Source organism: Lagopus muta, chromosome 1 (genome assembly GCF_023343835.1).
Source record: "Lagopus muta isolate bLagMut1 chromosome 1, bLagMut1 primary, whole genome shotgun sequence".
In the NCBI taxonomy this organism is placed as follows: Eukaryota; Metazoa; Chordata; class Aves; order Galliformes; family Phasianidae; genus Lagopus; species Lagopus muta.
In genome coordinates, this window is record NC_064433.1 from 61,079,490 (window position 1) to 61,102,131 (window position 22,642).

Here is a 22,642-nt window from a genome sequence, read left to right on the forward strand (position 1 = left end):
ACGTAAGTTGGTGAGGTTTAACGTCTGAATCCTTCCAGTCTGCTGACAGACACTGCTCTGGAGCTGCAGATAATATATCTTAGCTAACCTTCCTAAGCTGCCACACTGCAGATGAAACGCAGGCGTGCAGTAGTAGAGGCTTAAAACAATGTGGAAAGTCAATGGAGAGGTGCTGATGTCAGTCCTTGTTGTACTAAGCCCAACTGTGCCAGGGTTCATGCAAGTACTGCATATGCTAAGGAAGTGAACTACAACTACAGAAACCAAATTCTAGTTCTTACCATCACCTTCACCCGTTTGGTGTTTATTGTCACAGAAGAAGCAATGTAAAATTGGAGAAAGGTGTATTATATATTGGGGCTGTATTAAGACCAATTTTGTTTTTATTTCAGACAATTCAGATGGACTCAAACTGTTCCAACTGTTGTTCAAACTGTGTAACAAAAAAAAGCTGAAGTGGAGCCCTGAACACTTGGCCTTTTATCTCAAGATCACCTTCCTTCAGCTCTTGGCTTCCTCATCAGCTGTGGGAGTGGATGCATGGAAACAAACGGTAATTCCACGAACAAAAAGAAAAAATAATTAATGACTTTATTTTTTTTCTTTTTTTTTCTTTTAGTTCAGTTGGCCATCTGAGGTGCTAAAATCTCAACACCAATGAAGCAAGTGTGCATAAAAACAAATGATAAAACAATCAAACAGAAAAGAGGCTGGAACAGTTTTGGTGTTTTTTTGTTGTTGTTTAACAAGTTGGGTATATACGCTTTTCTGTTAACACTCCATACATGCCAACCATAAAAGCCTTGAACAATCTGAGTATCAGAGATCACTCTCATTCAAAAGGGAAGATGCCAAGGCACATCCCTTCACCTGGAACAGACTTCACACACACGCACGCATGCACACGCAGATACAGAGAATATTTAAGTTACTGCAATGCCATCAGAACTTGGCATCCTCCACACTTACTTTCAATGACATCCTCATCTGCCTGCCACCCTGTCTATAGCAGTATTGTGAGCAATCCAAAAGCGGAGGCATTTGGAAAGCTTCTAATCTCTGTTACTTTGCAACAGTCAAGAGCAGGCGATCTCTCTCCGCCAACTATGTACAAGCTGGTTATTAGTATGCTTTAGAGTTCTCTTTATTGCAGACAGTGATGATTTAAATTCCCATACAGCCAATGCTGTGGCTTTTCAGTTTGTACTCAGGAGATTTTATAATGCAACACCTTTCTAGTCCGCTGGCGCTTGGTGTAAACGTTTAATTGAAAACTCATTTTAAAAGAATGTTAACCAAACAAGGTGTAGCTGTGAAAATTTTAGGAACAGCTGCTAAGAAAATAGAAATGCTGGCTGCTCTAGATCATGCAGTCTAGACCACTTATAATACTTCATAATGTTCAGGATTAGGATGTATAAAAATATTAAAAACCACCAGAGTGCACACAAATGTGGTGACTAGCTCTATGCAAGCACCGTGTTCTAACAGAGGCCTAGGCATTGCACAAACTCAGGTTTTTGACCGCAGGGGTAACCCATGGATCCACTGGTGTCTTTACATATAAACAAATATTTACATAAAATGCAGAGACAGAGAGTAGCACAGACTTTTAAAACTTGTAGTTTGCTTGAAAATATGTTCAGCGACGCAGTTTGTATCATGCCCTAGCGAGACCATGGGGTTTTGGTTAGCTGAAAAAAAAAGGAGCATGTCTGGAAGTTGGAGCTGAAAGATGCTCTTGTCATCTCCCCATGCATAGTTCTCTGAAGCTCAGGATCTTACAGCCATTTGTGAGCTTAAATGAAAAGACAGTAAAAGGAACAGAACAGTTGAAAAACAAAAAACAAAGTATTTGTACTGTGAAAACAGCAGATCGGGTGTTCTGGCAGTCTTCATTCCCCCATCCCTACTTGCTTCCTGGGTGTTTCCAGGAGGTGATATCACCTCCTCCTTTCCCCTTAGGGGACTGAAGCGCTTGCCACATCCTCAGTGTGCCCATTTGGAAACAAAGGTGGGTTAGGTTCTGAGCTCTGTGCTCCTCCCACAACACAGAGGAAGGAGCCAGCCCCTGGTACGAGGACTGTCACATAGGGCATACAAGCAGATACCTTTGCATGCCTAATTCTCAGAAGCTGAGGGCCTTCTCACTTCCTTCATGTGCTTGACGGACACACGTCATTGAATACACATGGCTGAGACATGTGCTGCTTTGCACCTGGATAGCACAAGGAGCTAGAACATCCTACTTGGATTCTGATACAAATAAGGGATCTTGTGGTCACAAGAGCCTTCTTTAGCTTTAAAAATACAAAGTTTGAATTAAAAATATTCAGACAGTAAAAAAACCCAGTATCTGGTATGTAAGTTATATTCTTAAAGTGCAACTGAACAGCAAATACAAGTTGTGCCTTTTAAAACCATTTGATATAAAAAGGCCTTTTAAGGTTTCCTTTCATGTACTTTCAATTGACTGTGTGTGCGATGTTAGGTCTCCACTTTCATTCTGAGTGCTGGAGGACTTCAGCACAACTCAGAGAGTTCAGTTGTAGGATATGCATTTTTCCCCTGCAGTAGGGCATTACACCCTCAAGTGATAGACTCAGGCAGTGAAAAAATCTGGCCCACATCCCCCAGCATGAAAAGGGATAGGTACTAACCTGGTATGTCTTCTTCATACAGCTCACATTCAGTGATCTTTTGTTAAAAGTTAAATATGGTCCATACTACAGAAGGGACTGAGGCTGATTCTCTGCGCAGGACAGTTTACTGGAAATTACTGAGGTTCTCTCTTTCTCCTCTCCTCTGCAGGTTCCACTGGCCCCTCATGCAGACTACGTAACCTATTACCACCACCAGTTTGACTCCACAGCTGGCCTCTGCCCTGGCAAATAGGGAGTACTCTGCTAACCGAATCCTCTTAGCAGGCCAACACTCCTCAAGAGTTTTGTCCAGTGAGGTTGGTATAGGGGTATGACTTTCTAACATGCATAGTTACTAAGTAGCACTGAAGCTGCCTACCTGCTTTGTTTCACAGCGTGTGTTTAATTTGCAATGCCTTAAATGACAATGGTAAGGAGGGGAAAAGAGGAAACTCCTGAAGTATAAAAAACAAGTTTCCGTAGTTAGCAATCAGCCCTGCTCACAGACCTTGGACACCATCCTACATGTTCTTCCTCAGCATATGTTCATCCATCAGAGGTGACCTCAGGTTATAGACAGCTGGCCTCTTTGAAGGAGACAGAGAGTCAGCAGCAGTAAACCATGTTAACATTTACCCTGGGGCAAAGAATTAAAGGATGTTCAGCCCTGCTTGGGCATCTTGCACCAACAGTGTATGTTCAAGCTGAAAGAGCCACCATGCTGTATGAATATGCTTGGGAATGGAACACCTTTCCAAAGACACTGGAGAGCAGGCTTAGTATTTCCTTAACGTGAAAAGAAAATAGGCAACAACTCAAGGGGAAAAACAAAAACGAATTAAAAACAACTTCTTAACACATTACGTTAAGGATGGGACACAGACCCAACACACAGTGCTATTGCAGCTCTGTGCAACAAGTTAAGGATGTAGCATGCTCCTGAATCTGTCAAACAGTGGATGGTGCTGAATTGCTAAGTGCATGACCTGCGCATTACTTAACACACAATTATAATGAGTACCCTCTTAGCTTAAAAGCAGCAGCTTCACCAGCTGAGCCAAAAGGAGCTTCTTCCAACAGGAAGTAGCAGGAAATGTGCTGTTTTTGTTTTCATGAAAGTCCCTCTAGCTGTATCTCAGGAGTATGAAGGTCCCTCTTTCAGTGAGAAAGGGACATATGGGATATTTCTGCCTTACATTTTTGGCTTTCTCATTATAAAAATTTTAAATTTAAATAAATTATAGGTTTATTAGTCCAACAGAGGGATTTTTGGGACGCAGAAGAAAAGTATGCTAGGAACACAAAATAGATTCTTACAACTCCACAAGTGTGCAGGATTTTATCATAAAGGAAATCTTGCTAGGGCAGGATGCGTCCATGGGGTCCATAAAGACTGCCCTTGCTCTGAAAGAGGGACCAATCTGCAGTAGTGTCTTCCTCTAATAGAGTTAAAACACTCCCCCATCCCCCCTCGAATATGTGTAACATTATAAAAACACTAATAAATAGCCACAGGTAACAACGTCCAGTAATTTAGAAGTGGAAGTTGTAGGATGCAGCAGGCACACACACCTATCATTCATCCATATTTTTTTTTTTCCTAAAAGATACAAAAATGAATTTTCTTTCAAGTATTAAAAAAATAAGTTAATCGACATAAAAGGGTCAAAGTGACTGAGGGCCCAGGCAGGTCTTAAGCTTCGTTTCCAATGTGCAAAAACAAAATATAGAGGAAAAAATAAAAACACTGAAAAGTCTTAATGGTGGTTTCAGTCACTTACGGGCTTCTCCCTTTTAGGAGCTGAACAGCCAGGGAATGCTGCTTGGTAACACCCCTGCCACAGCGCACACTCAACACTGTCCCACAGTCAGTTTTTCCAGTGTCAAAACAGTCGCAATAAAAACAGAACAAAGAAGCCCATCAGCCTCTGAGCTGTGGCCAAGAAGATAAAGGCCAGCAGCAGCTGTCTCTCCAGTGTGTAGCAAAGCAGAAGGGCATCTTCTGTCTCTTCTTCTCCCCTTTTTCCCCAACAATAAAGACTTAGGAGACCGTGATAGGGAGTGAGTCTTCTGATGCCCAAATCTCTTTACAAAACATGAGGCAGAGAGTTCCATCACGCATAACTAGTAGTGTCTTCTCTGTCTCATTTCTTCATATCCATGCATAATGACCAACTGTAAGTTTCTTTGGTGGGGAGGAAGACTAAAACAAAGAAGGTGCTGCCCTGGGCTTCTGGAGCTCTCCTGGATAGCTGATTCCATCAAACAGGTTGCTACAGGCTGCTGTGGTTTTCCAAAGAGGGTTGTTACTTCCCTCCCTTTTATTAGGACTGTTGTAGTAAAAATGGGAAAGGAATGGACTGCCATAAATCCAGATTAGTTAAGGTACTTCTTCCCTTAACCTCCTTCCCCACACATGGATTATTCCTCTCCCTGCTACCAAACAAAAATAAAATACAGTCAATTGTACTGAACTTCAAGGAGACTCCACAGGCTCCACTCGTTGTCTTCAACATGGCTTGCAGACATGTAAAACTTAAGCTTCTGGAGCCAACACACTTATCAAAAGGCTTCTGAGTGCTTCAAACCAAATCGCTGCATGCTGTCGGGCCCTTCGGAGATTTCCCCTTCAACATCTTCCTATCCATGTAATTCTGGCGAACTCAGGGTAAGCCAACTGGAGAACACAAACCAGCAGAGGTAAATGTATTGAGCTCAGGACCAGTTCAAGCTAAATCCTTTGGAAAGCATGACTGCCTCCAGGTCCTTGTCTTCCTCTTTTTCTCGAAGCCGTTGCTCCTCAAGGAGAGCCACGAGAGAATCTCTCTGCTCTACTACTTCTAGCATCTCATTCAGGATCCTCTTCTCCTCTGAGAGCTCCTCATCTGTCTTTAGATGATCTACAGAGATGTCAAAAACTGTTAGCACACTCAAGACTAGAAATATGCACATACAAACTACGAGGTCATATTTATTGCTCTCACCTTCCACTGCCATCCTCTCCCGGAGTTCCTGTTGTAATCGACTCTGCCTGTCTTCCAGTTCTAGCTCCCGTGCGCTGCAAGGAAAACACACCAGGAGTTCAAGTTCTGGATGTAATCAAATACTCTGTACAATTGCTCCATATCCCTTCTCAATTTCTTCTCCCCCCTCTAGATATCTGCTATGCATTTTATCAATCTATTTTAGAACAACTTTAGAGATAACTGATGTATAGAACTAGATTTTTAAAGATTAAATCTAAAACGGTGTGAAACACTGGGAACAAGCAAAGCTGCAATCACTGTAAAATCATACCTTACCTCAACGTTATCTGCTATTTGCCACTCTAAGAACAAATTACTTAACAACTCAGGTCATGCCAGGGCATTGCCATTTCAGATTCCAATGCAGCCAACATCTTGGGGCTTTTCTGACAAAGGCACCAAAAGACACCAAGCTTACACACTGCTCAGGTCAGCTGCTGTGCTCAGAAACTAATTCCTATGAATTTGCACCACGGGGACTAAGAAAGCTCACGGATTTTTTACAGGAAAAAAATCTGTCACGTGAGCCCAAACGAGAAGCACTGGAGTCCCACTGCAGGCAGAGAAGAGGGGCCATATGACAAAGGTAACAGAATTAAGCAGTTTGGCTACACTTAGGAGCCATTCATCATTTCTTCGTCATTCACTAATGTGCTGTGTTTTATCCAAGAACAGCTTGGAAAGGACGCAGAACTGAACAAATATCCTTACTGCACACGTGCAAATAGTTCTTGTACTCTTCTGAAAGTTTGATCCCTATTTCAGCCAAGAATCAAACTGTATGACTGCTGATCTTCAGCATTGTAGGGAAAACGGTACTGGCAGATCTTCCACCATTGTTTATAAAATATTCCCTCTTTTGAAGTTTGCACATTGACTTACAAGATCATCAGCTCAGACTCATAGCGAACCAAGGCATTCTTCTCTTGCACCAGCTTGAACCATTCTTGCATCAGCTTGGGATCATCCTTCTTTCCCATGCCTGCAAAGAAGAAACTTGGTAAGACTGTGTGGCAAAATGCCACACAATCCTTACAAGCCCAAATGGCAAAAACAACAATGGGGCAAAATGTGCAAAGAAAGCCGAGCAAGATGCTGCCAGAGCACTCCCAAGCCGGGTCCATTCAGTTTGCCTAGAGCACACAAAAGAGTGGAAGTCATCTCCAAAAGGATTCTCTTGTCTTTGGAGTCTGATTTTTATTATTATTTTTTGCTTTCTGATTTTCTGTGATTGCTTGTTTCTTCCTCACATTTACTGCAGAAAGCCCACACTTCTGTATTTCACTTTTCCTTTCATTAGAAGAGCTTTATAGTTCCTAATGCCAGCTACTTAAGTGTGTGCTCATCAGAAATAGATTCAATTGCCACTCTACGTCTTATTTTCTTCAACTGCACATCCTCAATCATTTATTTTACTGACAGAAAGTAACATCTCATCTTTTTTCAATAGCTAAATGAGTGTTTTTGACTGCTCCTCCTAGCCACATGCATCTATCCACCCTGACGATCCCCTGTGCACAGTAAGCACAGAAACTACTTCTGCTGTATCGCACATCAGCACCAGAAGGAAAGAGAGAACCCCCAGACACATTTGCCAATGTGAAAATGGAAGCAAAAAAATCTTGGGCCATGGTATTTCTTGGTTGGTATTTATTTTTTTAAACCAATTCATAAATTGATGCAGGAGAACACTGATCAATCTCACATCTGTCAGAAGTTGCCTAGAATAAATTGCAGAATTCTGTTCCCAAAGCCTTTTGTAGATTTTTACCAAACACAAGAGCTTACCAGGAAAGCTCCTCCTGGCAGTCCCTTGTTTTGGGCCACTGAATTCACACTGAATTATCTGCAGATGAGTGCCTTGACTCTTACCCAACACCATCAAGAACCTTGGCAACTCACCTACCTGCACAGAAACGGAGGCAAGAGTAAGGTCTCAAAGTGAGCCCTACAGCACTTCCTGAGCCCTACAGCACTTCCTGACACGTATGGTTGGCATTCCAAAGTAACTAACAGCCCTAAGTTTGTTATCAAGGCTACATACTATCTACACCAAGAGCAAAACCTATTAACTAGTCATTTTGATTCCAAAAATAATCATGCAGCAAGTTTGCTATTTAAACTCTAGGAAAGACTACACGAATATCATGGTAGTGACTATTAATGGTCAGGTCTGTGACCTGACTTCAACCTTCTGATCTCAGAGAACTGCTGTGCTGGAGAGAAGTAAAAACAGGCCTACAATTCCACTGAACTGCAACTTAGTCTGAGAACATCTGCCTTTGAAAAATTGACAGAGCAAACCCTTGGGGAATACCAGACCCAGCTGCACAACCCTAACAGCCTCCAGTTCTCTGGGCTTGGTATCAGTGTGTTGCTCATTTCCAAGCATTCCTTTCTGAGCATCTCTGCACAATATGCCCATATGGCGGCAGGAGAGGGAGACGGAACATGCAGATGTCCAGTGCAGTGGCGCATGAAAGCACTGGGAAGTCTCCCTGTCCCTTCCAATGTCAGGATGTACAGAAAACAAATGCCTCTAAGAAAAAGCCAAAAACACAGCACTACTGACCTATGGAATATATTAAGTATTTTTAAACAGCCAATGAGAAGAGGAAGAATGGTAGGATTGGAGAGAGAGCACTGACAACTGATATGAGAGAGCACCATGGAAAGCAAAGTAAGTGGTTAGCAAAATTACACCATGAACACACAAACAACACCCTTCCCCCATGCCTTGGCAATGGAAACTCTATGGCAATCTCCATTTGAGACAGTTAAAGAACTCACTCAGCAAGACAGATGAGGGAAAACTAGTCTAACTTAAGGTTTGCTTAATTTTAAAGTTCACGGATGTTTTGCAAACCAGTCCTTTAAAAAGACACAGTATTCCTTTAATCCATGTAAATTAATTAAAAGGCAATTTAAGGAAGCAAATTTTCTTCCCATACCCCACCTTCCAAACACCTCTCAGGAGGAATGGAGAAATCAAAGCCACCAAATGCAAACAGAAACTTTTGAGTGTGATGTTACTGCTCCCACCACCGCTCCACCATGCCCGCCACAGCACAGCTGGGTCTAACAAAAGGGATACTGTACCTTTAGTAACTTGTCATAGGCCCACAAAGCTGATTACCAGGTTGCTACTGAGAAGGATGGTTTGGGGAAACAATAAGAAAAGGCTGGGGACCCTGTGGTCACTAGCTGACTAGTGCTGCTGTGACAACCCAGCTGTGGTCAAGGAGAACAGGGAGCATGTGAGGTTACGTTACCTTCGTGGGCACAGCAAGGGCAGAAGGAGAGAGGTCTACGACGTGGTGTCCCGCCATTGGGCTCAACTTCAATAGGACCAAACGAGGAAGAGGAAGAGGCAGGAGAGGAAAAGGAAGTTGGAAGTGGAACGGAAGAGAGGAAAGGGATGAAATAAAAGACAAGCAAAGGACAAAAAGCGTAAGAGTGAGAAAGAAAGGAAACACAAGAAGAAAAGAAAAAATACAAGAAATGGAGAAACAGAAACAAGGGAACAGTCTACAGATGAATAATGTCTCTAGCAAGCACAGATAACAGATAAGAGGTAGGCCGAGTATCAGTGAACTCTTACTGAGCTATACAATTCCTAGACAAGAGGTTATTGCTGACTTTTTCCTAACATAAATTTCCAATCACATGGTCTTTAACTGAAAAGTTTGTGAACAAGATGTCAGGAGGAGCAGAGATAAATAATTAACTCCTGCTGATAAATCTCAAATTTCAAGCAGGGTTACAAAAAGTCTCGCCTGCATGCATAAGACTCCAGCTGTAAACAGCCAGCCCACCTTATGGCTTTATCAGACCATGCTCTTATCACCGTGGCAGCATCCACTGATGGAAAAAGTATCCTTTTAAATGGAAAATAATTCCTTCAGGTAGGGAACATCACAGGAAGAATCTGATTCACGTGGAACCCATCTGCCAGGATCTGCCGTGTCAAGCATGGTGAGTACATGTACTGGGTTGGGTGCTTAGAGGAGAATCAGCTTTTTGTGGATAAAAGAATGATTCATGTCAGTTTCTGTGGTGGGAGTGATCACCTAAGGGCATTGCATAGATAAAATGGTGAATTTAAAGCTGTCCCTTGACATTCTCATTTCACAAAGCTTACAAGTCCTGTTAACATCAGTGACTTACTGAATATTTTCCATTGTCACAGTCACTCAATGAAGGACAAACATTTCTCATCTCTACAATGGTTCAGCTGCTTCAACACTTACAATCTCCTCTTCAGCTGTACTTAACGTTGCAGAGATAAATAGTAGAAAATAACTGGTACCACTTTAGTAGTTACAGGACAACAAATGCACTAAGGAGGTGATGAGCCTGAAATATCAAAGCCAGCAAACTGAAACACTTCTCAATGAAGAACCTCATTTACAAATGGGAGGCATTCCTATTTGGGAAAAGGAAGCTCCAGAACAATAACATGGTAAGAGTAACTTGTAAAGTGGAGAAGCCAGCAGTTTGATACATACGGTTTGGAGACAGCTTTACATAACTTTAGACTAGCAGCAATCTGGGAGAGCTTTAGAAGGGACCATCACAGAACTAGAACAGCACATGGAGGACGCACTGGAGTGAGAGGAAGAGCACATCAGCTTCAAAGCCTGTGTCTGAGCAGCAAGGCTTTCTCAGACAGGAAGAAACCTCTGCACTGGGGGCAGGAAGGGGCAACACTAGGAGAGGTTCCACAGTTGGCCACATGACAGTTACAGATAAAGCACCATACCAACATAAGTTGACAGTACCAGAACTTTAATTCTAGTTATTCGGTCTTCCAGCTTCTTCACTCAAAATGAAAAATGCTAGGGCTGCTTTTCCTGTGATTTGCATTTCACAGATTTAGGTTACAAAAGCAAAAACAAGTCCTCAAAACAATCAAACATACTGGCTGTCCTCTGTGAGGAAGCTTCCATAGAAAGTAGAGCATGTAGTGCGTTATGCCCATTACATTTTTTGTTTCACATCCTACCTTCATCCTACCAACATCACTCTTTCACCATATAAGCTCTTATACTCTAGCTGATGGCCTACCAGTTCTTTTTGGGATCGGGAAATGGATATTTAACTATGTGGAAGAATCCACTTCAATTTCTCAGGGTTTGAGATTTCATTCAGAATTTTAGGGGGTAGGGTGATATTGCTGACTTATGCACAGTTTCTGAATTTCTAACTATGGAGTTACAGATTTGGTGAGGAATTCCGAATTTGCCATATTTGATCTTAAAATAAATACCTGGTATTGAAAATGCCATTCAGCTCATTGCAACAGTGGCCACAAACTATTAACTTTTGTCATCAGTAAGCAAAGTGTCACATCCTAGGAAGAGATACCACCTTTGGTCTGTAATGAAAAGCCATTGGTCTTACACAGCAGAAGACAATAGTGCAGACACCTCTCCACATCATGTTTTCTTCCTTTGGCCTTAGTTGTCCTATTTTTTAACAGAAATATAATCCTCTCCACTCCTGTCTAAGAATAATGTGTTCTTGAATGGAGTTACAAAGTCTATACTGCCTATACTCTTGCTACTGGAAATATTAATATTGCTCTTCATTAAGGTAATGAATATAACCTGCACTATTAAGATATTTTCCAATCATTCCCGTTGCAAATTACAGTTGCATTAGTGAACACAGGTGACACAATTGTTACAGTTGCTCTGGAAACAACTTCCATCAATCTATGATGATTAACAAGCCATGATGGTTAACAAGTCTCTTTGAAGTGCTCCCTATTTCCTGGAGGTCCTAAACAGCAAGGGCAGAGTGAAGTGCAGCCTGAAACTTACCTCTTCTTGTTCTCTAAAGCTGTGAAAACTGCACCAATTATTAAGCCCTAGAATGTGGTATAATCCAAACTCACAAGTGTTGCAAAACATATAACGTAGTGGAATTTTAAGAGTACTTTTACAATTGTCTCTAAGGTGACAATTATGAAAACTGCCTCCCCAAACCTGCTAATGTAAGTATCAGTGCAGGTGGTACAGATGCTGTAAGCAGACTGAAATGGGAACTTTCTGGTTTTGAGAGGAAAAATATTTTATTGTATTTCCTGAAAAGATAAAGATTTTTCAACAACAGTAACAAGTATTGAGGTGTGTTCCACGTCACATATTTCACTATCCTTTCAGATGAACTTTGTCAAGAAGAGGCCTCTTAAATGTTTCAGAAACAGAAAACTAGAAAAAAGAAGATCACCTGATGAATGGAAAAGGTTTTACTGATGTACATTGATACATGTGTAGGTAGCAAATGTATCATCAGATCACTCACATTCCTGCCAGCTAAACAGCACAAGTTCTCACTGTGAACACACTCCCAAGAAGAGCCCGAGCATCTCACTGAGTACTATAGAAAGTCCGCACTGTCTCACCTTCCTTGCCTTTCTCACTCGTCTCACTCAGTAAATCCCTGTATGTCTGCTTACTTCCCCCAAAGCCATCAGTAAACCCACAGTAGACATCACAGCCTTCTCATTACTAATTAGCGAAATCACCAGCTCATGAGCTCATTAAGTTAAAAACATGATCATCACTGCAAGACAACTTTTCTGATCACAGAGTCACGGACAGACGGAAAAAAACCCATCTTCTTTTCAAGCAAATTAAAAAACAACAATGAAAATAATGATTCTGTTCACATGTCCCCTCCCACAAAAAAAAAAAAGAAAAAAAATACAGGCTAGGTCAGACATCACAGGTCTTTATCCACAGCACTGTTAGCTATGTGCTGCCCCGCCAATGCCATTTGTTCCAGGCCTACTTCACTGTGAAACCTTCAAAGCAGAGATCAGCAGCCTCAAGAAACAAAGATGGCAAGCAGAGGAATTCAAAAGGGTGCACGGGAGGACAGCCACATCCCATCAATGATTTGACTGGAATTATCTTGCCTCTGCAAACAGCACTGCCCAGATCTTTCGGAGTTCATACAGCCATGACAAGAAAGACCTTGTTTGCCATAGCACACTTGAGAGACTGCAGACTTGGCTGTCATAGAATCACTAAGGTTGGAAAAGACCTCCGAAAACATCCAGTCCAACCATGAATTGATGGAAGTCAGAAGCTAATCCAAGAATAAATGCCAGAGCTCCTAAGCCTCTCCACAACAAGGAAGAGAAATTTTATAGCAACCATGAAGACATTCCTTCCTTTTCACTCTGTGTTGTTCTTTGTTGCATTCAGAAGGCTTCAACTTCTGTATGGCTATCTGTGAACAAACCAGGGCAGTTCGGAAATCAGCATATGGCAACACTGGGTAGGAAACCCAGCTCTGAGGCTAATTTCCATTCTTATACACTGCTATGCTAGCACTTGGCCTTATAAGCCAAGAGCATGAGACTTTATAAATTCTTATTCTACTAACAACTCCCATGTGCCACTTAACAGCAGATGAAGAACTCTAAATTTTATCTCAGTACTTATAACACAGATCAGTTAAACAGAGATCAGGCAAACTGTGGTAGTAACAGGAAATATATGCTTTCCCATCTTTCAGAAATTGTTCATGGTAAGAAACTGAAGTGCTGAGAAATAAAGCATTTAGTGAAATCGTTGTAAAAGAGCACGAACACAGAAAGCCACCTCTTGCAGAGCAACAGCCACACAATTATAGGCATTATAAAATTGAAGGAAAGGATTCTGACAACTATCCCGTAAGTACATCGCTCGAGGTGTCTGACAGCAGTTTACTAAAACCATGTCGATAAGAACGTGCTCTGAAATACAATCATTGAAAGAAAACAGGGCAAAACTCATGGACCACTGCATCGCCATGCAAACTGAATACTGTTTTTAACCAGCAGAAGAGAGTGGGGGAAAAAAAACTGAGGTGGGGAAGCTAAAGAAACCTGGAAAAGCAATAGCTGGAGCAGAACGTGCAAATAACTGCATAGAAGTCTTCTGCATCCCACCAGACCTGAAGGCACTTCAAAATGCAATCAGAACTAGTGCAGTGTCTTTGTTTCTGTGTGCACCTGTGAGCGGCGTCCAGAAAGAAGCAGGTAAATGACAATTGTTTGCTTACAGTACCTAGCAAGTACTCTCATTACACCTAACAAGTTCTGCTTATCAGATGTCCTTTCCTGCAAAGAAAACACATTACAGTTTTGCTTCAGTCTCAAAAGCAGTTGCAGACTGAAAACGTAATGTTATCTTACAACTCCAAACCTCTTGAAGGAGTAGGACTGTTCACCACTTTTGTATATCAGACTCTGGTCCTGCAATTAGAATTAGATCTGCAGGTCTTTGAAGAATGCAGTGAGCCCAGTATTTTAAATAAGCTAATAAAAAGTGAATTCTGGGACACTGTACTTCAAACTATGAAGAATTTTCAAAAACACAATATGTCTTTTTTCCTGTTTATCCAATGTTCAGCAGAACCTTATCAAGAAAGAACAAATGTCTGAAATCAGCACTGTCAAACATACCAGCCTTCTTCCTGACTCCAACCAAGAGGAAAGCACGACTGGAGTGTGGGGCTGCACCCCCAGTGATTCCCTGCTGGGTGCAAGGAAAATGAAGTCGTCCATTTAAATATGGAGGCAACAACAAAGCTGTCTTCCAGAGTCAGACAGGGAGCTAAACTGGGACAAAGAACTGGTGGGAAAGGAAGATCTGAGGCTGAGACTAATTGGGCAAGGAAACTAAGAACACTAACTGCTAAAGAAGAGGCAGAGAGGAGAGGGGAAAATAGGGAATTAGACTGATTCAAGAAGGTATCACCTAGGGTTATCCAGAGAAAGAATAATGGTAGAAAAGGGAGAAGAACTCAAATATTTTGTGATGAAGTCATTGGTAGGGATTGAATCTGGTGGCCTGAGTCAGCGGGAACACAAGGGGTAGAAGATCAGGAACAAGTAATGGGGAAGAACAGGAGGTCTGAAGGGTAAACATTAGGATTTCTTTGTCAAAAAGATAGGGATTAAAATTAAATGCCTGAGAAGCAGAAACAAACTCAGAATGAAAATGGAAGTGGTGTAAGGAGCTTTGGATGGAAAACAATTCCCTCTGGATGGAATCGTAATGGGATTAGGACAAAGATCGCCTGGAAAGTGAGTAAAATGGACAAAGTGTGTATCCACCAGAGTACTGTATCCTTCCTGGCCATGTTTTCAAGTCTCACCATTCCACAGCTGCCAGCAAACATCTGTGAAGTCCACTGACCATGTCCCATTTCCTCTCCATGAGGATCTACAGAGATGACCTCCTAGTGTTGCTATCAGTTACTCCTTAAAGGTAAGTGACAGATTTTTTGGCAGTGGATCTAAAGGTTATAAATCTGCTGATAATTCAACATAATACACAACCTTAATTTCAGTTGATTTAGCCGCTTTTGTAACGTTCTTTTAATAAAACTGCATATACACACATAGGAAAAACTACTCAGAATTGAAATGTGACCATCTGAAGCCTGAAATGAAACATCTGCTTTAGAGCAACAGTACATGGTGTTTTAGAACAGGAAGAGAGTGTAGAGCAATCTGAGTAGAACAACATGGGTAGCCAGGGTAGCAAGCCGTAATCCCGTAAACTGGAACTTGACCAGAAGATGAAGAGTTACCACACCTTGCAGAAGTTGTTGTTGTTGTGTAGCCTGTAACCACTAAATGAAACGTAACTCTTATTAATACAAAGAAAATCCAGATTAAAGTAATGTCCTAATCACTTGAAAATAATTACCAAGTTACAGATAACTCTGCAATGTATTTCTGCTTATCGTTCTTCTGACATCATGACTCAGAGCTATGCCCATGCCTCAGAGACACAAATTATCTGGAGAATAATTAACCCACAATGCTTACAGTGCTCAGCAGGACCACGCAGCCCCACGGGGTTTAACAGCACTCCACCCAGATGCAGCAGCCTGCATAGACACATTACTTTGAGAGCCAAGCTTTAAATCAGCCGCTGAATAGTGACAAGTATCAGCACAGCAATGTATCCCCTCTGGCAAAAGTGTTCTGGCAGCCCTCAAAGCAAATAAAAAGCAAATTAAAGAGGCAACAAAACTGAATTATAAAGCCACGTACTCAGCAGGCTCTACTGGCTCAGTGCATTTAAAGGGATACTGCCCAATGCTTTTTTTTTTTTTTTTTTAAGTTTCTTTAGGGAAAGGTATTTTTGACATGAGCAGAATGATATGTTTTAAAGTGCCTTTTTTTCTTTTTAATATCAACATTGTCTCTGCTTGGAGTCCAAATGACTAAGTCACCACATAAATAAAAGCAGCTTGTAATAGAAGCCCAAAAATGACTACTCTAGAGTGACAATTTCAGCTCAGAGAAATGGAAAAAGCAAAAGATACGAAATGTAAATTCATTTTTTTTATTATTTGAGATTTTCTGCAACACAGTAATTTTTAAGTGACAGTGTCCCTTTAAGTAAAGATTATTTTGCTTTTCTTAAAGCCACCATCAGTGATTTTGATGGGACTGCTGTCTCTAATGAGGCATTGGGAGAAGAAGGATGGGGAGGAGGGAAAGGTCTAGTGGAAGTAGCATTAGACAAGGAAAAAGGATCTGTTAGGGATAATTCAGCATCAACCCTTTTACAGCTCCCATTTCATGTTCACGTGGGTCTGGGCACACCTAGGAAGAGGATTTCAAAGCCTCTGTGCAGAAGATACCTTGGGAAAGAATGCTGGTGGGACGGAGCAGTGCAAGAAGCTTCACAGTTTGTGGAGGACTATCTCACCAAAATTACCAGTGGGGCCCAACTGGGCAACAAATCAGGTCTAATAAGCATTTAAACAAGTCTTCCATTTTGAAACTTGATTCCAGTTGGCTTTTCTTAAACAACAAGGCAATTTTGTGTAAATCCCAACAAAGGGCTGCAAGCAGGTATTTTGTGGGTTAGCCTTCCCTTGGAGGAGGAGAAAAAATGAGAATTAAAAGCTTGGGCATGATTTCATCTGAAGGTGCAAATGCAGAAAACAATAAAACCAGAGGGAAGACCTCCAGGGATCTGTCCTAGGTCAGGTCTGGAGCACGTGGACCCTCCATCCTGCTGAGCTGGATGCAGTGCGGCCCCTCAACAAAAGCACAGTTTAATCAAGCAACTTCATATTCTGATGACAAATGAAATGAAAGACTCTCAGACGGCAAAGCAACCTAGCAGGGTTTGCCTTGTCTTGGATCCACTGACAGATTTGTTTGCTTTGTAAGAATAGATTTATATTAACTAAATCAGTAAAGGGAATTTTAATTTTCAAGAGGGACAAACATTAAACAAGCACCATTTACAAAGCAGAAATTCTCCGCCTACTACAGGATTCAGGAAGTAGCATTAATTAAGGAAATGGAGAACCACAGTGCAGACTGATGACCACATTATAATGTAAGGTGAGGAAAAAAAGAGCTAAAAGTAACATTAATTAAAGAAACAAAGAATCACAGTACAGAGTGTCAATCACATTATAATCATCAAGCAAGGAAAAAAAGAGCTAAATTCTTGTATGTTTGTCACTTACATGAGATACAAAAAATAAAATAATATCTCAAGCTTAGTAGCTGTGCAATGGTGCAAACGGAGGTGACTGGAAACAGTAGGTTGCACCAAAACTGACTGCAACTCTACTTGTAGATCCTCCTTCTAGCCCTACAATAAGACAACCCAAGAAATAAGAAATCTGTTATCTACCACTGCTTCCAAAGTGCCTTGAGGATGCATTTCTTGTGAGCACATCAAAACACTCTTTGAAAAGAGCAAAAGAGCCTCAGAAGGAGAAAAGGGAGGCAAAGGCATAACTAGTCCTTTAGAGTGCTGTAGCTGTTGGGAGTTGGTCAGATCTGCCGTTCCCTTTGCGTTAATATATTTTCCTGAAGATTAGGATGGTAGAATTGGACTTTGCAAAGGAGAAACAAAAGTCAGAATGGCCACTTCTAGTAGGGAAGGTGGCTGGAGTGAGAACTGTATATAAATTCTGAAATAATTATCAATATAGAAAATACAAGAAGGAGCTTTACACATGGCTTGTGGAATATGCCAGGATTTCCTCTTCCTGAGCTGCAAAAGGGGTTCTGCCGTTCATGTGCAAGGACTGTTTCTTCTTGATTGTGAGCCAAGGATGGGAGAAGTAGGTGAAGGGAGGGGTGGGAAGGAGTGTCAGCAGGGTTAGTGTCAGCGAGAGGTTCAGCTATACATACCACCCAGATGCAAGTCGATGAGGTCACTGTAATAAGACTCTCCCCAATAGTCTATAACAAGGAATCGGTGAAGACAGAGTTATTGAGTCAGATACCCACCCTAGCCCCACACAATCAAAGCAATCTATGAGAAAAAAAGACATACAGGCAGACAGAAACAAAAAAGACAGAACAACAAGAAACATGCATCTATGTACGTTTGCACATATATATAATACATATAAAATTACGCCTTTGTTTATATACATATATGTACACACGCACATATATGTATCACAAAAATATATTGGGAAGATGAGGAGAAAATTCCCAGCAGGCAGGCATGGATATCCATGGAGAAAAATCAAGAAGTTTACACAGACACTTCACTCTCTCAGTCTGCACCAGCACTTGATGCTGATGTCTTCCCAGTTCCTGCTGGGAAAAGCAGATTTCCTGTTGTTTTCCTAACTGTTTAGGTCAGCTGCAAGAAAGGTACAAGTATTGACTTCTTGGAGGAGAGTGTGTGGAGGATGTGTAGAGAACACGAGTGAAAGGCACTGACTGAGTGCTGACACAAATGGCAAACGCAGAAGTGTGGCAAAAAGGGTTTCTGCTAATGCAGTACCTACGTGAGAGAAGAACATAAGAGGGTGTGAAACAGAGACAAGCCTGTCCACAGCTGCTAGAGTCAGGTACACCATGAGTCTAGCACTGTATAATTATTCTTTGGGGAGGAGACATGGGAGAACTGAGAGCACTGTTTCTCACTGCATATGATTCACTTGATGTCAAGAGGTTGCTCTTAAATTTTTCAATATCAAACTGTCAGTACAAGACATCTTAAAAATGACTATCAAAGTTTGTGCTAAAGGAGAACAAGGGAGAAGAAGAAAAAGGTTCAAGAAATTGTCAAGTTTACGTATTTTTCAAGGCAATAATTGAAAAGTCTTAATAATGTCCAGACAGGCGAATGCACTATCACACAAAGCAGTGTTACTTCAACAGTGAGCCCATCCCAGCTGTCTCCTGGGATGCTGAAGAAAAAATGGGATAATTTTTTCCTGACATTATCATACTTTACCTTGGCAGTGAAATGCCATGATTCAAAAGAAAATTAAAAACAAAAAGGGAAGAAAAAAATACAAATGACAAAAGCGTGGCCCATCCTGTATAGGACAAACTTGACACCTTAAACAGAGCTTCCATTTCAGATCATTCATTCTTGCTACAAAAGCCACTGGCAAAGGGTGAGATCTTCAAAGACATTAGGAGAGAACAATTAAGGCAATTGAGTAATCATATGTGTGAGACTATTTTCTGAATCAGAAATGAAATGTGAGGCTGAGCATTCACAGCTTTTCAAAGAAAGGAGGCCAGCTGCACATTCCCTGAGGCTGAGCCAAATTAAAAAGAAGAAAAGAACTTATAGAGAAAGGTGCAATTACTTTGTCAAAATTAAAGTTGACAGTGACCTGCTAGCATTATCATACAGAATATTTCAGCCTGGCAACAATCAGATAAGGACTGTCACTTCTGGAAATAGTACTGAACTGTTTGCTCTACTGCTAGGATCTAAACTGTAAACACACAGGACACTGCTGTGACTATTCTGATTGGTATAAACCAACTACTAAGGCCAAAACAAAATGGATGGAAAATAAAAGCAAAATTATTCTAAGCAAACAAATCCTTACCCAGACTATCTTTTTTTGTTCTCACCAGTCTAATGAAAGAAACACTCCTATAAAGGTGGGAAAAGGTCAAGAGGTCAGAGACATGAGCAATTAAGTTTATGAAAGACCTCTACACAAAGAAAAATTGAAAGATGACTAACAGAACATGCTGAAAGATGATAAGAGACTTGGAAAGTAACTCAGATGGTCTTGTCTGTCTCTTTCTACAAAAGAAAAAGAATCACTACGAAATAGAAAACTGTTTCTTCAATCAGGATTTTCAAATATCTAGGACTAGGAAACTACTACTAACACTTCCAAAACTTCCTGTTTAAATGTTTAGTCAATGAGTGATTTGCTCTCTCTCTACAGGGAAGGAAGCTGAATAACCGACTCATTACAGAGCCCTTATCATCTCCAAGTTAACGCTGGTGGCCCTCTAGAGGACAGCAATTACTTCGGCCCCATCTTGCAATCCTTCTCCTTTTATGAGGATGGAGTATGCGCATAGGGGGCATACTTCCCACCCTCCCCTTTCTCCCACTTGTACAAGTGTATTAAAAGGATTATTTTTTCCCAAATGTTGACAACATTGACCTTCCTCTTTTGTTTAGCTTCTGCTTACACAATTTCATTATGAAAAACTTATCAGAAATAGGAGTATGGCACCACATCTTCACACGTCAGCACTGCTCAATGCAGTGGTCACAGTTAGGTCAATACCCACGCAATGCAGTTGAGAAGTAAATTATTCTGCCCTCTTGAATAATTAATGGTATTGGAGGCAGAAATTAAATGCACTCACAGGATGTGATGTCACATACTTTAAACAATGAAAATAATTTCTGCTATTTTATTGCAAATTTATGTAAATATTGAAATATGTAAGCAAAAGTGGTAAAGGATGGAGTTTATTTTTAATTTTCAGTTAAAAAAGGCTATGCTTTATACATATATATATATATATATATATAAAATTATATATATATATTACTTTTTTCCCCATCAAAATGTGTTTCTTGTTAATCCCTGGATGTAACTGGAGAATTGGAGCTTGTGAATTCTTTAAGGTGGAGTTAAGCCTCCGTAATCAAGAGTAAAGCACACCTTACAGGCTTCCTGAAGAAAAGAGGTTCATTTCACAAAGAATGACCTACAATTTCATAATTTCGCTAGGAAATCCACAAATACAGAAGCTCATCTAAGACTGCTTCCATTTTGGGAGAGCTGAGAGTAAGGTATTATGCAAAGGTTTAAGTCTGCAGCCTTCCATACAAAATACCAACTCTTATTCTTGGTCTGAACATTTTTTTTCTTTGGCATTTTGAAGGATGTTCTCTCAGCTGCTAAGATTTCCAGCTTGTGCTGACATATCTCACATGAATGCCATTTAGCAGCTGACCATTCAAGACAGACTTCCAGACGTAGAAGAAAAAGAGGAATTAGAAATAAGAAGAGGTGTTAGTAAGCACAGTAACTGGCAAGCCAGCAAATAGAGTGGGACTACAGGGAAATACACTGCATAAGGAAGGTGGCACTACCACAGAGAAAGAGTTTATACACAGGGTACTTCTTGAACCCACATGTTAAAAACCCAGTCGGATCACAATACCACTCCAGTCATCAAGACTGTTTTCCACACTTGTAGAACTTACTTGCTTTGATAACTATTCAGACCTGCTGCTTTAGCATGTCTTCATGGAGCAGCAAACACAACTAAACTTGGTGAAGTAACTGGAAAGGAATCTCAACAAGCTTTTCTTCCGGTGAACCTTCACTGCTTAATCTTAGACCGTCTTCATAGGCATAGTGGTCACTCTTACGTCCAAGCAACAAGCCAAATCATTCTTCCAATCTGTTCTACTGTTACCATAACTGATTTCTGGTCTTTGTAATCAGGTACATAATCCTGGGCATAATCCTATCAGATACAGTCACACTGCATTTGCCTGCTGGATATTTGACTCCATGCAATTAAAGGACTCTTTTTTTTTCTTCCAGATCATTACACTACTATTAGCATTACCTCAACCAAGTACTCCTCCACTCATGTTTTGCCAGATCAGGTGAAACTCATTTAGTTTAATTATAAACACAGATCACATTCATTTAACAGCTTGACATGGATACCTTTCATGTTTGCATTTCTGCTCTGCACAGCTTTGTCTGAAGCAACCAGTGTGCTGGGCTGTGCAGTGAGGAAGATGTTCTGTGATGGTCCCTTGTAAGGACACTACCGTAATAATCCAACACAATAGAGAAAGCACACACAAATTCACAGTTACTTTCTTCATGTACAAAAGGGGTTCTTTTTCTGTGAAAGCTGTGAATTGCAGCTGGGAACCCCCCAAAATTTTCTAGCTGTAAAATCCAATAATATGTAGAAAACAGTCAGACATCCATTATTAATAACTGGAGGATTACTTCCTGAGTTTCTGGCAAAGACAAGCAAACTAAGTCTCTGCCATTAGAAAGATCCAAGGATTAGAGGAAATACAAGAACAAGGCCTCAGAAAGAGAAGAAAAGGGGGAATGGATTCATATTGGACTCTAATTCTAGGCTACAAAGGTCCAAACGCCTCTAAAATCCAAGCACCAATGGACTACTGTACAAGCATTTGATAAAAAAAAAAAACATTAAAAAGCAAACCAAGCTCTGCTGGATACCTGCTTCTCCTCGAAGGGCCTTCTCCACAGCAACCCCTCTCTCCTCTAGCTGTCTCTGCTTCTCTTCCACTTGTTCAAGCTGCCGCTGGATGATCTGTTGAGAAAAGAAATGAGCTTATCCATAGCAATTCTCCTGTTCTGTATGTAGCACATATCCAGCACCAATTCGACTTCAGTCAAATTAGCTGTTTGAAAACTATAAGTATTTGCATCCAACAACACAATGGCTTGAAAGCTAGCATCACAGTCCCCTCCAGTGAGGACACCCCCATCTCTGCATCCTAGCATCTCGTTTTACAGACACCTGGATATTCACCTATTTTTTACAACTGAAATCCCCCTCCTAAATGCTAAGTGAAAGGTGTTGCCATTCAGTCAGCTGATCCCCTTCCTCGACAAAACCCATGCAATTTCCTTTAAACAAAACCCATCTCCTATAAACAGTGCCAGCAGATTCTCTTGTAAAGTTTAGTT

General features: G+C 41.0%; 1 protein-coding gene across 5 annotated transcripts in view; it reads right to left on the reverse strand.

The window, feature by feature from the left end:
* Positions 1-1,697: 1,697 nt before the first annotated feature.
* The window catches only part of MICAL3 (microtubule associated monooxygenase, calponin and LIM domain containing 3), a 140,372-nt gene continuing 119,427 nt past the window's right edge, over positions 1,698-22,642 (reverse strand). For 3 of the 5 annotated variants that reach the window (XM_048934192.1, XM_048934193.1, XM_048934195.1), the window contains exons 38-42: positions 22,169-22,262; positions 8,941-9,006; positions 6,551-6,650; positions 5,627-5,700; positions 1,698-5,542 (exon numbers count right to left, since the gene is read on the reverse strand). In XM_048934192.1, the coding sequence (XP_048790149.1) occupies positions 5,358-5,542; positions 5,627-5,700; positions 6,551-6,650; positions 8,941-9,006; positions 22,169-22,262 (519 nt within the window). In that variant the 3' untranslated portion in view covers positions 1,698-5,357. Of the gene's footprint in view, positions 5,543-5,626; positions 5,701-6,550; positions 6,651-8,940; positions 9,007-17,846; positions 17,898-22,168; positions 22,263-22,642 lie in introns of all 5 variants that reach the window. The other 2 variants (XM_048934196.1, XM_048934197.1) reach the window with 2 other exon arrangements.